Source organism: Maniola hyperantus, chromosome 2, assembly GCF_902806685.2.
Source record: "Maniola hyperantus chromosome 2, iAphHyp1.2, whole genome shotgun sequence".
NCBI classification, from domain to species: Eukaryota; Metazoa; Arthropoda; class Insecta; order Lepidoptera; family Nymphalidae; genus Maniola; species Maniola hyperantus.
In genome coordinates, this window is record NC_048537.1 from 16,832,722 (window position 1) to 16,849,760 (window position 17,039).

At 35.1% G+C, this 17,039-nt stretch overlaps 2 protein-coding genes and 1 long non-coding RNA gene across 5 annotated transcripts in view; 2 read left to right on the plus strand and 1 right to left on the minus strand.

Moving 5' to 3' along the window:
• M7BP (Myosin-7a binding protein) overlaps nucleotides 1–17,039 on the minus strand; it is a 148,291-nt gene that overhangs the window by 119,227 nt on the left and 12,025 nt on the right. The gene's annotated exons all lie outside the window — the stretch shown is intronic.
• The window catches only part of LOC138404282 (proteasome subunit beta type-2-like), a 22,125-nt gene continuing 6,989 nt past the window's right edge, over nucleotides 1,904–17,039 (plus strand). The window contains exon 1 of the mRNA XM_069507946.1: nucleotides 1,904–2,016. Coding sequence (XP_069364047.1) covers nucleotides 1,908–2,016 — 109 coding nt within the window. The 5' untranslated portion in view covers nucleotides 1,904–1,907. The remainder of the gene's footprint in view (nucleotides 2,017–17,039) is intronic.
• Nucleotides 3,362–9,176, plus strand: LOC138403562 (uncharacterized). The gene is made up of 3 exons (XR_011237821.1): nucleotides 3,362–7,480; nucleotides 8,282–8,466; nucleotides 9,027–9,176. It is a non-coding gene; the product is annotated as an uncharacterized lncRNA (long non-coding RNA).

A 17,039-nucleotide genomic window follows, 5' to 3' on the forward strand; every position in this document is an offset into this window, starting at 1 on the left:
GACATGAGGCTTGCATTGCAACTTGAATAATTTTGCGATCACCTAATTTTCTTCATGAAAACGAATTTATGTCCCGTATTTCAGGACACGAAACTTGGTCGCCCATTAGGGCCTCTATTCATTAAGCTAAAGTACGGAAGTCCGCACAATACAAAACTTATAAAACAACCCTTTTATACCATTACAGCCCTTGTTACATAAGACATAAGGGACATAATGTATTACGCAGTATGCAGGTTGGTAAATCAATTTGTGGGCTCTGGTGACTGGTGTTTTAACGTGAAAAACCGGCTAAGTGCGAGTCAGGCTCGCGCAACGAGGGCTCCGTACTACAGTCGTATTTTTTCGACATTTTGCACGATAATTCAAAAACTATGATGCATAAAAAGAAATAAAAATCTGTTTTAGAATGCACAGGTAAAGACCTTTCATATTATATCCCACTTGGTAATATAGATATCTTACTTTGAAAATTGAAAATACTAAAATTATCAGTTCAAGACCACAATTTAATTTTTTTTTTGTGTAATGTAACCACAAATTCACGGTTTTCAGATTTTTCCCCGATTGTCTGATAAGATCTACCTACCTGCCAAATTTCATGATTCTAGGTCAACGGGAAGTACCCTATAGGTTTTCTTGACAGACAAACTACAAAGTGATCCTATAAGGATTCGGTTTTTAATTTTGAGGTGCGGAACCCTAAAAATGATAACAAGAGCTAATATTGACATCGCATACGTTAGTGAGATTGTGTCGAAAGGTAAGTCGCAACAAGGTAGGTAGGTATAATATGTAGACATCTTAAAAGTATGAACTCTGAAGATTAGGTAAGCCTTTAGGCAACGAACTCTATTCTCTGGAGGGGGAGGTTGAATTAAATTTTTCTCCCGTAAGAGCCATCCTCGTACTTCAAGGAATATTATAAAAAAAGAATTAGCGAAATCCGTTCAGCTGTTCTCGAGATTTGCGATGAGCAACGCATTTAGTGATTCATTTTTATATTATAACTAGCTGATGCCGCGTGGATTTACCTTTTTGGAAATCCCGTGGGAACTTATGATATTCCAGGACAAAAAGTAGCCTATCCGTAGCAGCCCGTCCCCTGGATGAAAGGTAACTCAGTCATCATCATGATCATCAACCGATAGACGTCCACTGCTGGACATAGGTCTCTTGTAGGGACTTCCACACGCCACGGTCTTGCGCAGGTAACTCAGTATCAATTCTTCCTTCGAAATAAAGTCTTCCTTCCTTCTAAGTGAATGTCCAAAGAAATAGAAGTACTAAGTAGGTATATTTGTCTATGTTTGTCTTGGTTTTATGTGGTTTTATACGTAGTAGAACTTGCAAATTCTTTGGGTTTTATTCAAGGTTTTATCCGTAAATCTGTCCTGTCAACTTTGACAAAGAAATCAGAATTTATTTGAACATGATTTGAACGGTCTTTTGAGTCTCTTTGGATATGCTTTGGATTATGATGCGTAAAATTTAACTCTTCACGCGCCATTTTAACTTTTTGTGGCACATTTCATATCAAAAGTACGATTTAACAATCTCAATTCTTCTGATTGGCTGAATATGTGCGACTCTTGTTGCAACAATGCATTGTAGCCAATAGTGAGCGAGCGTTAACCAATCAGAGATGATTGCGATCGTGACATTGTAGCTGTCATTTTACCGCAATCGCGCAGCTTATTTTAAAGGTGAAATACTTTTGACATGACATTGACCCATAGAGTTAAAATGGCGCGTGAGGAGTATTTTTTTTGGATGGACTACACGAATTTTTAATTTTTGAATCAATTTTGCTTTATTTTGTTTGCACATTTTGTACTTTGTAGCCATTTTATACCTCGTATATATTTTTTAGCCTTTAGTTTGTTTGGTGGTGGTGGTAGAGTAGAATGTCTGAGAAACTAGTGATCCAATGTCTGTTCGGCATGCAGTGTAGGGACTTTGTGATGATAGCGGCGGACCGGATGAACACTCAAAGCGTCCTGATTATGCAAGATGGTGATTATTTATATTCTACTAGCTGATAGATACCCGCGAGTTCGTCCGTGTAGATTTAGGTTTTAAATGTTGTATAGAAGCAGGCGTTAAGTACTTTGCGGAAGTCCATGATATAAGTACAATGAACCATAAGCTTAATTTGCTATAATCCGCTGAAACAGGTCAAATCTGTATGATTCAACATGCAGCATGCGAAATGCACCGCCCGCCCTCCCACTGCTAACCATGCAGGAAAAAGCAGCCACCAGGCAAGCAATACGCACCACCAACACGCAGCACCACACAAATCCCAAAACTACTTTGACTAGCTTATGCCCGCGACTTCATCCGCGTGGACACAAGACACGTTACACAAATTTAAAACCCCTATTTTACCCCCAGGGGTTAAATAATAAAAAATCCTTTTTTAACGGATCCCTACGTCATAATAGCTATCTACATGCCCTGCCCGATCCGACCAGTAGTTTGAGCTGTGCGTTGATAGATCAGTCAGTCAATAGAAGAAGAATAAAATACAAAACTTTGCTTACATAGGGGTAGGTGAAATAAAAATAGTTGATACGCTATTTTGAGGCTAAATGAAAGCTTAAAAAGTAAAAAAAGATGCATAGGGGTACTAACATTAGCATTAATAAACAATTAACATTTTCCGGTCTCTAACTATAGACTAGGTATAGTGATTATCATAATCTGTATCTTCTAAATATATAAAACGAAAAGGTGACTCACTGACCTATCAACGCACAGCTCAAACTACTGGACGGATAGACTAAATGCGAGAGCATACTTAATATAGGAGAGGCAAGCTTCACCGCCAAATTCCGGTTCCGGGTTATTTGCGTGCTAAATGCGAGAGCATACTTAATATAGGAGAGGCACGTTTCAGCCCCAAATTCAGGTTCCAGGTTATTCGCGTGCTAATTGCGAGAGCATACTTAATATATGAGAGTCACGTTTCAGCGCCAAATTCAGGTTCCGGGTTATTTGTGTGCTAAATGCGAGAGCATACTTAATATAGGAGAGGCACGTTTCAGCCCCAAATTCAGGTTCCAGGCTATTGGCGTGCTAATTGCGAGAGCATACTTAATATAGGAGAGGCACGTTTCGGCGCCAAATTCAGGTTCCAGGTTATTCGCGTGCTAATTGCGAGAGCATACTTAATATAGGAGAGGCACGTTTCGGCGCCAAATTCAGGTTCCAGGTCATTCGCGTGCTAATTGCGAGAGCATACTTAATATAGGAGAGGCACGTTTCGGCGCCAAATTCAGGTTCCAGGTTATTCGCGTGCTAATTGCGAGAGCATACTTAATATAGGAGAGGCACGTTAGTAGTAGGTATTATTGGGGCATCTGGATCATAGGAGATCCATATGCCCCAATCTATTAGAATAGATGCCACAATCTATTAGAATAGATGCCACAATCTATTAGAATAGATAAACATCATCTATTTGAATCGACGTAAATGAATAGGTGAAATTGAATAGATGAAATTTTATCTATTCAAATAGAGCAAAATGTATTTCTTAAACATAAGTTTTAATAGAATACGACGCTTCTCATCCATTGGAATAGATCCAATTCATCTATTCAAATAGATGTAAGTGGATAGGTATAAATATATGAAATTGAATAGATGAAATTTACCTATTCACATTGAACAAACCGTATTTTAAAATCAATTAGGAATAGATCCAATTTATCTATTCAAATAGATGTAAATGAATAAGTATAATATAAATGAAATTGAATAGACGAAATTTACCTATTCACATTGATCAAAATGTATCTATTTGTTAACCCGCTTAATTAGGATGGATGAATTTGAAAGGATAGGTAGGTAGGTGAAACGTAAGACTAAAACAAAATAATATAAATTTGAGTTCATTTATTAAAATATAAAGTTTGAAATGATATATCACTTATCTGTTTAAATTTCAAGTAATTCCAAAATATCTATTAGAATAATAAAACACTAAAAGATGGAGTTTAGTTATTTATTTATTACAATTCACTTATTTAAATAGGTAGAATAAAACACAAGTAATCCAAATTTAAATTTAAATTTAATATTGTAAATTTGTTTTTATGAGATATTTTTACCTATATTTTGTTGAATTTGTGCTATTATTTCTTTGATTTTAATATAAAGATCGTCAAAAAGTCCACATGTGACTACGTGTTGCACTGAAACTTCTAGGTCAGTACAGATGTCTTTATTGTTTACATCAAATATCTCTATTTTCACAATTTTAGTTCCTCGCACAGGGACTTTGATATATGTATAGAGGTGATCATCGTTATTTCTTCTTTTCCTGCTTGATGGCTCAGACTGCACTCTTTCCACGAAGTTGAAGAGGCCCTCATTATCCTAGAAAAGTACTTGAGTTTAAAATCCATTACAATCGAAATCTATTATCTAAATAGTAGGAGTATTATAAAACATAGTCTTCTAAACTTCTTAGAGGATTTCAGTTTGTTAGTATTTATTAGGTTTCATAGATAAAAATAGAAAGAAAATTAAAAAACTTATACTTAATGTTAAAATTTATTATTTTACTTACTGAGGACATCGTGACACGTCCGTTGTGATGAAAGCGAATATTGAAGAAGTAGTAAATGTTTAAATAAGATTTAAAAAATCGAATTATTGGAAAAACATGTATCACCGTAGAGAGCTTCAGGTACCTACTCATGTGACATCCTAAACGATCATTGTTTGATATTTCGAAATTTCATTCCTAGTAATGTTCATGAGTAATGGGCATGTATCTACATGTCCGTTTATTGAACGTTTTACGAACTGATTTAATTAATGAATATTTTATTGACGAAACCCGGCTGCAAAGCTTGACTTGATTTACAAATACATACCTATCTTAAAAATATTGATAAATAATTACAACAATTATAATAATATTATCAATCCGCGCTTGACCAGCGTGGTGGACTTCTTTAGTAGAGGCCAAACCATCTCACTCCGAAAGAGACCCGTGCTCTGTAGTGACCCAACGATGGGTTGATCATGATGATGATGATGATGATGATGATGATGATGATGATGATGATGATATTATGAGTAGTTAGGTTTGACCAGCGTGGTAGACTTCTTTAATGGAGGTCAAAACCTTATCACTCTGAAAGGACACCCGTACTCGGTAGTGAGCCGACAGTGATGATGATGATGATGATGATGATGATGATGATGATGATGATATTATGAGAAGTTAGGTTTAACCAGCGTGGTAGACTTCTTTAGTAGAGGTCAAAACCTTATCTCTCTGAAAGGACACCCGTACTCGGTAGTGAGCCGACAGTGATGATGATGATGATGATGATGATGATGATATTATGAGAAGTTAGGTTTGACCAGCGTGGTAGACTTCTTTAATAGAGGTCAAAACCTTATCTCTCTGAAAGGACACCCGTGCTCGGTAGTGAGTCGACGGTGGGTTGATCACGATGATGATGATGATATTATGAGAAGTTAGGTTTGACCAGCGTGGTAGACTTCTTTAATAGAGGTCAAAACCTTATCACTCCGAAAGGACACCCGTGCTCGGTAGTGAGCCGACGGTGGGTTGATCATGATGATGATATTATGAAAAGTTAGGTTTGACCAGCGTGGTAGACTTCTTTAGTAGAAGTCAAAACCTTATCACTCTAAAAAGAGACCCGTGCTCGGTAGTGAGCCGATGGTGGGTTGTTCATGATGATGATGATGATATTATGAAAAGTTAGGTTTGACCAGCGTGGTAGACTTCTTTAAAAGAGGTCAAAACCTTATCACTCTGAAAGGAGACCAGTGCTCGCTAGTGAGCCGACGCGGGTGGGTTGACCATGATGATGATGATGATGATGATGATGATGATATTATGAGAAGTTATGTTTGACCAGCGTGGTAGACTTCTTTAGTAGAGGTCAAAACCTTATCACTCTGAAAGGAGACCCGTGCTCGGTAGTGAGCCGACGGTGGGTTGATCATGATGACGATATTATGAAAGTTAGGTTTGACCAGCGTGGTAGACTTCTTTAGTAGAGGTCAAAACCTTATCACTCTGAAAGGAGACCCGTGCTCGGTAGTGAGCCGACGGTGTAGGTAGGTGCAGTAGTCAATCGTATTAATATTCTATAATTGAACTTATTTCTTTAATTTTAAGTGTTAAATTTGAATAACATTTTTTATTCGAGATATATTGCTGTGAAAGCTTGCTTTTATTAACACAATGCAATGCCACCCAACGCGATGATTTCGACACCCCATTGTTCTTGTACGTATCCGTTTTACTAACTATATAAAATAATTTGTCCGCCCATTGAATATTTTTAACCGATTAAGGCAAAGGAAGGGTTATGCTTTCAGCAGTGTATGTATGTTTGTATGTATTTGTATTAATGTATGTTCCAGCGTAGCGCCTAAACTATGGAGCTGATTTGAATAATGTGCTGACAGGCGATTCGTTATTATGATTCAGCTGACATTTTAGCTTCTTAATATATAAAAAGAAAAGGTGACTGACTGGCTGACTGACTGACTGACTGACTGACTGACTGACTGACTGACTGACTGACTGACTGACTGACTGATCTATCAATGCACAGCTCAAACTACTAGTCGGATCGGGCTGAAATTTGGCATGCAGATAGCTATTATGACGTAGCCATCCGTTAAGAAAGGATTTTTGAAAATCAACCCATCATACTGATGATGATGATGATGATGATGATGATGATGATGATTGTGTTATTGTTAAACAAAGCTAACCATACTAAAAATATGACGAGGAAACCCGGCTGCAAACAATAATATAATATCAAATAGAATTGTTATGGATAATAATTGTTGCATATGTCTGTTCATTGAATATTTGATCATACAAACCTTAAGTGGTATGTTTGAAAGAAGAACCAGAGGCGAGATGTTGTATGGCTTTACTGAATTTTACGCTGACGCGAAGATTTCGCCAATGGGTTAGAGGAATTCCTTTATGAGTAACTTTAATGTAAGTGTATATCCGTTTATTGAATATTTTTCAAACTAATTTGAAGGAAGAAACTTTTAATTATGACAACCAAACCCGGCTGAAAAACATAAGATACATGGAAATATTGTTATGTTAATAAATTGGTATTTATTTTTGTTAGTTGAACATTTTACCATACAAACTTTACCAATGCGGCAGAAAAGAAAACCAGAGGCAAATCATAGTCTAAATTTAAAAATTATTCATATCTTAACTCTAACTTCGTTATTTCTTTCACCTTAAGTGTTAAATTTGATTAGCATTTTTCACCTTAGGGAAAATGCTTGTGATGCTTTTTTTTATTCACACATTTACATGTCTCCAGAACTATTTAAGTTTTCATAACACATGAGGATCATCTTATTCCCTCGCTACCAGTCTCATCGTGCAGAACTCCTCAAGTCAAGCAGTTCAGAAGTTTTTCCTGTGCAAAATTAAAATGTAAGTACATACCTACGTTTACTGCTATATTTTGTAAATAAATCATTGTACTCTGAATATGACATCATTTTAATTACATAATCATGTTTATCTTGTATATTGAAAGTACCTATAGCCCAAATAGTATATATAATTTTAATAGAAGTATTTAAATAGAATATAGAAGTACTATATATTTAATAGAATTATTTTTATAGTGTAGTATATATTTTAATAGACGTTCTTTTTAATAATAAGTAGTAACTTTATAGGTGTTTTGAATAAAAGGTAATGAAACGGAGGGGGGAATATTTTCTTCTATTCATTACCTACCGATTATTCAAAAACATGTAAAGTTACTAATGTTCAATTCCATTAATTTTAAATTGTATTATTGTTTATGTTTTAAATTGTAATATGTTGTAATTGTATATTGAAAGTACCTATAGCCCAAATAGTATATATAATTTTAATAGAAGTATTTTAATAGAATATAGAAGTACTATATATTTAATTGAATTATTTTTATAGTAAAGTATATATTATAATAGACATACTTTTTAATAGTAAGTAAGTAACTTTATAGGTGATTTTAATAAAAGGTAATGAAACGGAGGAGGGAATATTTTCTTCTATTCATTACCTACCGATTATTCAAAAGCGTGTAAAGTTACTAATGTTCTATTCCATTTATTTTAAAAATTTAATAAATATAAAATTGTAGATTTCTTAGGATTTCTCGATTTCATTTTAATTTCAGGTTTATTAAAATTAAAACTTCGATTCAATTGTTTTAATGATAGCATTTTTCTTTAATTACAGGTCTGACAACGCTGATTTGCTGTTCCCTTCTCCGCGTGCCGAGAGCAGCGATACCTCATCTTCATCCTCATCTCATAGTAAGAAGAAAAGGAGGCGAGAGACCGAACAAGCGAGTGCAAATACTTCGAAAAAAGCAGCAAAAATAACCGCTGTCGACTTGTTTGGCAGTGACTCCGAGGATGAAGGTGAAAAAATGCCGACAGCTCCCACTGCAAAACCGGTGCTAGCAAGTTATATCACACGGCGGGTGGCTAATGGGCACAGCAGACAATTAATTGAGTCGAAAAAATGGGACTCATTATATCGAATTAAAAATTTATAACTGCAACGAAATTGAAAACACTCCACCAATGAATAGATGGCGTCAGGCTATTGTTACAGTTAAGAACAGAACTAATACTGATACAGAAGCCTGGCGCCATCTATCCCAATTCATAGCGGCAGTTCGAAAAGAATACAAGAAAAGCCCACCAAGCTTCGTGAATTCATATTTTTAAATATGAATTCACGAAGCTTGGTGGGCTCTCGGCATTAAGCATCATGATGCAGAGAGTTATTATATTTTATTTTAGATACATTTACGAGTTTGTACTAATAAAGGGTTTGTAAAATCTGGCGTGCATTTTTATATTCCTTCTTTTGTATTCCTTTATATTCAATTGAAATAATTATAATTCCTTATCTTTTTTGTTATTCAATTAAAATAATGTTTTATGCTCTTTAATTTGTGTTTTATTTCTTACAGCTACTACAACGAACATCGTTGAACCACCACGTTGTGAATTCAAAGATAAGACAAAGATGGTTGAATGTGAGAAATGTAATATTTTAATACCTAAAAATAAAATTTCACATCATTTAAGAACAACAATTCATAAATCTAAATGTCTAGTTAGAACGGATATTGAAAATATCCGTTCTAACTAGACATTTAGATTTATGAATTGTTGTTCTTAAATGATGTGAAATTTTATTTTTAGGTATTAAAATATTACATTTCTCACATTCAACCATCTTTGTCTTATCTTTGAATTCACAACGTGGTGGGTTCAACGATGTTCGTTGTAGTAGCTGTAAGAAATAAACACAAATTAAAGAGCATAAACATTATTTTAATTGATAACAAAAAAGATAAGGAATTATAATTATTTCAATTGAATATAAGGAATACAAAAGAAGGAATATAAAATGCACGCCAGATTTTACAACCCTTTATTAGTACAAACTCGTAAATGTATCTAAAATAAAATATAATAACTCTCTGCATCATGATGCTTAATGCCGAGAGCCCACCAAGCTTCGTGAATTCATATTTAAAAATATGAATTCACGAAGCTTGGTGGGCTTTTCTTGTATTCCTTTTCGAACTGCCGCTATGAATTGGGATAGATGGCGCCAGGCTCTGTATCAGTATTAGTTCTGTTCTTAACTGTAACAATAGCCTGGCGCCATCTATTCATTGGTGGAGTGTTTTCAATTTCGTTGCAGTTATAAATTTTTAATTCGATATAATGAGTCCCATTTTTCGACTCAATTAATTGTCTGCTGTGCCCATTAGCCACCCGCCGTGTGATATAACTTGCTAGCACCGGTTTTGCAGTGGGAGCTGTCGGCATTTTTTCACCTTCATCCTCGGAGTCACTGCCAAACAAGTCGACAGCGGTTATTTTTGCTGCTTTTTTTCGAAGTATTGCACTCGCTTGTTCGGTCTCTCGCCTCCTTTTCTTCTTACTATGAGATGAGGATGAAGATGAGGTATCCGCTGCTCTCGGCACGCGGAGAAGGGAACAGCAAATCAGCGTTGTCAGACCTGTAAATTAAAGAAAAATGCTATCATTAAAACAATTGAATCGAAGTTTTAATTTTAATAAACCTGAATTAAAATGAAATCGAGAAATCCTAAGAAATCTACAATTTTATATTTATTAAATTTTTAAAATAAATGGAATAGAACATTAGTAACTTACACGCTTTTGAATAATCGGTAGGTAATGAATAGAAGAAATATTCCCTCCTCCGTTTCATTACCTTTTATTAAAATCACCTATAAAGTTACTTACTTACTATTAAAAAGTATGTCTATTATAATATATACTTTACTATAAAATAATTCAATTAAATATATAGTACTTCTATATTCTATTAAAATACTTCTATTAAAATTATATATACTATTTGGGCTATAGGTACTTTCAATATACAATTACAACATATACAATTTAAAACATAAACAATAATACAATTTAAAATTAATGGAATTGAACATTAGTAACTTTACATGTTTTTGAATAATCGGTAGGTAATGAATAGAAGAAAATATTCCCCCTCCGTTTCATTACCTTTTATTCAAAACACCTATAAAGTTACTACTTATTATTAAAAAGAACGGCTATTAAAATATATACTACACTATAAAATAATTCTATTAATATATAGTACTTCTATATTCTATTTAATACTTCTATTAAAATTATATATACTATTTGGGCTATAGGTACTTTCAATATACAAGATAAACATGATATGTAATTAAAATGTTCATATTCAGAGTACAATGATTTATTTACAAAATATAGCAGTAACGTAGGTATGTACTTACATTTTAATTTTGCCACAGGAAAAACTTCTGAACTGCTTGACTTGAGGAGTTCTGCACGATGAGACTGGTAGCGAGGGAATAAGATGATCCTCATGTGTTATGAAAACTTAAATAGTTCTGGAGACATGTAAATGTGTGAATAAAAAAAGCAATCACAAGCATTTTCCTAAGGTGAAAAATGCTAATCAAATTAACACTTAAGGTGAAAGAAATAACGAAGTTAGAGTTAAGATATGAATAATTTTTAAATTTAGACTATGATTTGCCTCTGGTTTTCTTTTCTGCCGCATTGGTAAAGTTTGTATGGTAAATGTTCAACTAACAAAAATAAATACCAATTTATTAACATAACAATATTTCCATGTATCTTATGTTTTTCAGCCGGGTTTGGTTGTTCATAATTAAAGTTTCTTCCTTCAAATTAGTTTGAAAAATATTCAATAAACGGATATACACTTACATTAAAGTTACTATAAAGGAATTCCTCTAACCATTGGCGAAATCTTCGCGTCAGCGTAAAATTCAGTAAAGCCATACAACATCTCGCCTCTGGTTCTTCTTTCAAACATACCACTTAAGGTTTGTATGATCAAATATTCAATGAACAGACATATGCAACAATTATTATCCATAACAATTCTATTTGATATATAGATTATTGTTTGCAGCCGGGTTTCCTCGTCATATTTTTAGTATGGGTTAGCTTTTGGTTAACAACTAACACAATTCATCATCATCATCATCATCATCATCATCATCATCAGTATGATGGGGTTGATTTTCAAAATCCTTTCTTAACGGATGGCTACGTCATAATAGCTATCTGCATGCCAATTTCAGCCCGATCCGACTAGTAGTTTGAGCGTGCATTGATAGATCAGTCAGTCAGTCAGTCAGTCAGTCAGTCAGTCAGTCAGTCAGTCAGTCAGTCAGTCAGTCAGCCAGTCAGTCACCTTTTCTTTTTATATATTAAGAAGCTAAAATGTCAGCTGAATCATAATAACGAATCGCCTGTCAGCACATTATTCAAATCAGCTCCATAGTTTAGGCGCTACGCTGGAACATACATTAATACAAATACATACAAACAACATACACTGCTGAAAGCATAACCCTTCCTTTGCCTTAATCGGTTAAAAATATCAATGGGCGGACAAATTATTTTATATAGTTAGTAAAACGGATACGTACAAGAACAATGGGGTTGTCGAAATCATCGCGTTGGGTGGCATTGCATTGTGTTAATAAAAGCAAGCTTTCACAGCAATATATTCTCGAATAAAAATGTTATTCAAATTTAACACTTAAAATTAAAGAATAAGTTCAATTATAGAATATTAATACGATTGACTACTGCACCTACCTACACCGTCGGCCTCACTACCGAGCACGGGTCTCCTTTCAGGTGATAAGGTTTTGACCTCTACTAAAGAAGTCTACCACGCTGGTCAAAACCTAACTTTCATAATATCGTCATCATGATCAACCCACCGTCGGCTCACTACCGAGCACGGGTCTCCTTTCAGAGTGATAAGGTTTTGACCTCTACTAAAGAAGTCTACCACGCTGGTCAAACATACTTCTCATAATATCATCATCATCATCATCATCATCATCATCATGGTCAACCCAACCCGCGTCGGCTCACTAGCGAGCACTGGTCTCCTTTCAGAGTGATAAGGTTTTGACCTCTTTTAAAGAAGTCTACCACGCTGGTCAAACCTAACCTTATCATAATATCATCATCATCATCATGAACAACCCACCATCGGCTCACTACCGAGCACGGGTCTCTTTTTAGAGTGATAAGGTTTTGACTTCTACTAAAGAAGTCTACCACGCTGGTCAAACCTAACTTTTCATAATATCATCATCATGATCAACCCACCGTCGGCTCACTACCGAGCACGGGTTGTCCTTTCGGAGTGATAAGGTTTTGACCTCTATTAAAGAAGTCTACCACGCTGGTCCAACCTAACTTCTCATAATATCATTCATAATCATCGTGATCAACCCACCGTTCGACTCACTACCGAGCACGGGTGTCCTTTCAGAGAGATAAGGTTTTGACCTCTATAAAGAAGTCTACCACGCTGGTCAAACCTAACTTCTCATAATATCATCATCATCATCCTCATCATCATCATCACTGTCGGCTCACTACCGAGTAGGGTGTCCTTTCAGAGAGATAAGGTTTGACCTCTACTAAAGAAGTCTACCACGCTGGTTAAACCTAACTTCTCATAATATCATCATCATCATCATCATCATCATCATCACTGTCGGCTCACTACCGAGTACGGGTGTCCTTTCAGAGTGATAAGGTTTTGACCTCCATTAAAGAAGTCTACCACCGATGGTCAAACCTAACTACTCATAATATCATCCTCATCATCATCATCATCATCATCATCATCATCATCATCATGATCAACCCATCGTTGGGTCACTACAGAGCACGGGTCTCTTTCGGAGTGAGATGGTTTGGCCTCTACTAAAGAAGTCCACCACGCTGGTCAAGCGCGGATTGATAATATTATTATAATTGTTGTAATTATTTATCAATATTTTTAAGATAGGTATGTATTTGTAATCAAGTCAAGCTTTGCAGCCGGTGTTTCGTCAATAAAATATTCATTAATTAAATCAGTTCGTAAAACGTTCAATAAAACGGACATGTAGATACATGCCATTATCATGAACATTACTAGGAATGAAATTTCGAAATATCAAACAATTGATCGTTTAGGATGTCACATGAGTAGGTACCTGAAGCTCTCTACGGTGATACATGTTTTTCCAATAATTCGATTTTTTTAAATCTTATTTAAACATTTACTACTTCTTCAATATTCGCTTTCATCACAACGGACGTGTCACGATGTCCTCAGTAAGTAAAATAATAAATTTTAACATTAAGTATAAGTTTTTTAATTTTCTTTCTATTTTTATCTATGAAACCTAATAAATACTAACAAACTGAAATCCTCTAAGAAGTTTAGAAGACTATGTTTTATAATACTCCTACTATTTAGATAATAGATTTCGATTGTAATGGATTTTAAACTCAAGTACTTTTCTAGGATAATGAGGGCCTCTTCAACTTCGTGGAAAGAGTGCAGTCTGAGCCATCAAGCAGGAAAAGAAGAAATAACGATGATCACCTCTATACATATATCAAAGTCCCTGTGCGAGGAACTAAAATTGTGAAAATAGAGATATTTGATGTAAACAATAAAGACATCTGTACTGACCTAGAAGTTTCAGTGCAACACGTAGTCACATGTGGACTTTTTGACGATCTTTATATTAAAATCAAAGAAATAATAGCACAAATTCAACAAAATATAGGTAAAAATATCTCATAAAAAAAAATTTACAATATTAAATTTAATTTTAAATTTGGATTACTTGTGTTTTATTCTACCTATTTAAATAAGTGAATTGTAATAAATAAATAACTAAACTCCATCTTTTAGTGTTTTATTATTCTAATAGATATTTTGGAATTACTTGAAATTTAAACAGATAAGTGATATATCATTTCAACTTTATATTTTAATAAATGAACTCAAATTTATATTATTTTGTTTTAGTCTTACGTTTCACCTACCTACCTATCCTTTCAATTCATCCATCCTAATTAAGCGGGTTAACAAATAGATACATTTTGATCAATGTGAATAGGTAAATTTCGTCTATTCAATTTCATTTATATTATACTTATTCATTTACATCTATTTGAATAGATAAATTGGATCTATTCCTAATTGATTTTAAAATACGGTTTGTTCAATGTGAATAGGTAAATTTCATCTATTCAATTCATATATTTATACCTATCCACTTACATCTATTTGAATAGATGAATTGGATCTATTCCAATGGCTGAGAAGCGTCGTATTCTATTAAAACTTATGTTTAAGAAATACATTTTGCTCTATTTGAATAGATAAATTTCATCTATTCAATTTCACCTATTCATTTACGTCGATTCAAATAGATGATGTTATCTATTCTAATAGATTGTGGCATCTATTCTAATAGATTGTGGCATCTATTCTAATAGATTGGGGCATATGGATCTCCTATGATCCAGATGCCCCAATAATACCTACTACTAACGTGCCTCTCCTATATTAAGTATGCTCTCGCAATTAGCACGCGAATAACCTGGAACCGAATTTGGCGCCGAAACGTGCCTCTCCTATATTAAGTATGCTCTCGCAATTAGCACGCGAATGACCTGGAACCTGAATTTGGCGCCGAAACGTGCCTCTCCTATATTAAGTATGCTCTCGCAATTAGCACCGCGAATAACCTGGAACCTGAATTTGGCGCCGAAACGTGCCTCTCCTATATTAAGTATGCTCTCGCAATTAGCACGCCAATAGCCTGGAACCTGAATTTGGGGCTGAAACGTGCCTCTCCTATATTAAGTATGCTCTCGCATTTTAGCACACAAATAACCCGGAACCTGAATTTGGCGCTGAAACGTGACTCTCATATATTAAGTATGCTCTCGCAATTAGCACGCGAATAACCTGGAACCTGAATTTGGGGCTGAAACGTGCCTCTCCTATATTAAGTATGCTCTCGCATTTAGCACGCAAATAACCCGGAACCGGAATTGGGCGGTGAAGCTTGCCTCTCCTATATTAAGTATGCTCTCGCATTTAGTCTATCCGTCCAGTAGTTTGAGCTGTGCGTTGATAGGTCAGTGAGTCCACCTTTTCGTTTATATATTTAGAAGATACAGATTATGATAATCACTACCTAGGTCTATAGTTAGAGACCGGAAAATGTTAATTGTTTATTAATGCTACTGTTAGTACCCCTATGCATCTTTTTTTACTTTTTAAGCTTTTCATTTAGCCTCAAAATAGCGTATCAACTATTTTTATTTCACCTACCCTATGTAAGCAAAGTTTGTATTTTATTCTTCTTCTATTGACTGACTGATCTATCACGCACAGCTCCAACTACTGGTCGGATCGGGCAGGGCATGTAGATAGCTATATGGACGTAGGGATCCGTTAAAAAAGGATTTTTTATTATTTAACCCCTGGGGGTAAAATAGGGGTTTTTAAATTTGTGTAACGGTCTTGTGTCCACGCGGATGAAGTCGCGGGCATAAGCTAGTCCAAAGTAGTTTTGGGATTTGTGTGGTGCTGCGTGTTGGTGGTGCGTATTGCTGCCTGGTGGCTGCTTTTTCCTGCATGGTTAGCAGTGGGAGGGCGGGCGGTGCATTTCGCATGCTGCATGTTGAATCATACAGATTTGACCTGTTTCAAGCGGATTATAGCAAATTAAGCTTATGGTTCATGTACTTATATCATGGACTTCCGCAAAGTACTTAACGCCTGCTTCTATACAACATTTAAAACCTAAATCTACACGGACGAACTCGCGGGTATCTATCAGCTAGTAGAATATAAATAATCACCATCTTGCATAATCAGGACGCTTTGAGTGTTCATCCGGTCCGCCGCTATCATCACAAAGTCCCTACACTGCATGCCGAACAGACATTGGATCACTAGTTTCTCAGACATTCTACTTCTACCACCACCACCAAACAAACTAAGGCTAAAAATATATACGAGGTATAAAATGGCTACAAAGTACCAAAATGTGCAAACAAAATAAAGCAAAATTGATTCAAAAATTAAAAATTCGTGTAGCCATCCAAAAAAAAATACTCCTCACGCGCCATTTTAACTCTATGGGTCAATGTCATGTCAAAAGTATTTCACCTTTAAAATAAGCTGCGCGATTGCGGTAAAATGACAGCTACAATGTCACGATCGCAATCATCTCTGATTGGTTTAACGCTCGCTCACTATTGGCTACAATGCATTGTTGCAACAAGAGTCGCACATATTCAGCCAATCAGAAGAATTGATGATTGTTAAATCGTACTTTTGATATGAAATGTGCCACAAAAAGTTAAAATGGCGCGTGAAGAGTTAAATTTTACGCATCATAATCCAAAGCATATCCAAAGAGACTCAAAAGACCGTTCAAATCATGTTCAAATAAATTCTGATTTCTTTGTCAAAGTTGACAGGACAGATTTACGGATAAAACCTTGAAAAACCCAAAGAATTTGCAAGTTCTACTACGTATAAAACCACATAAAACCAAGACAAACATAGA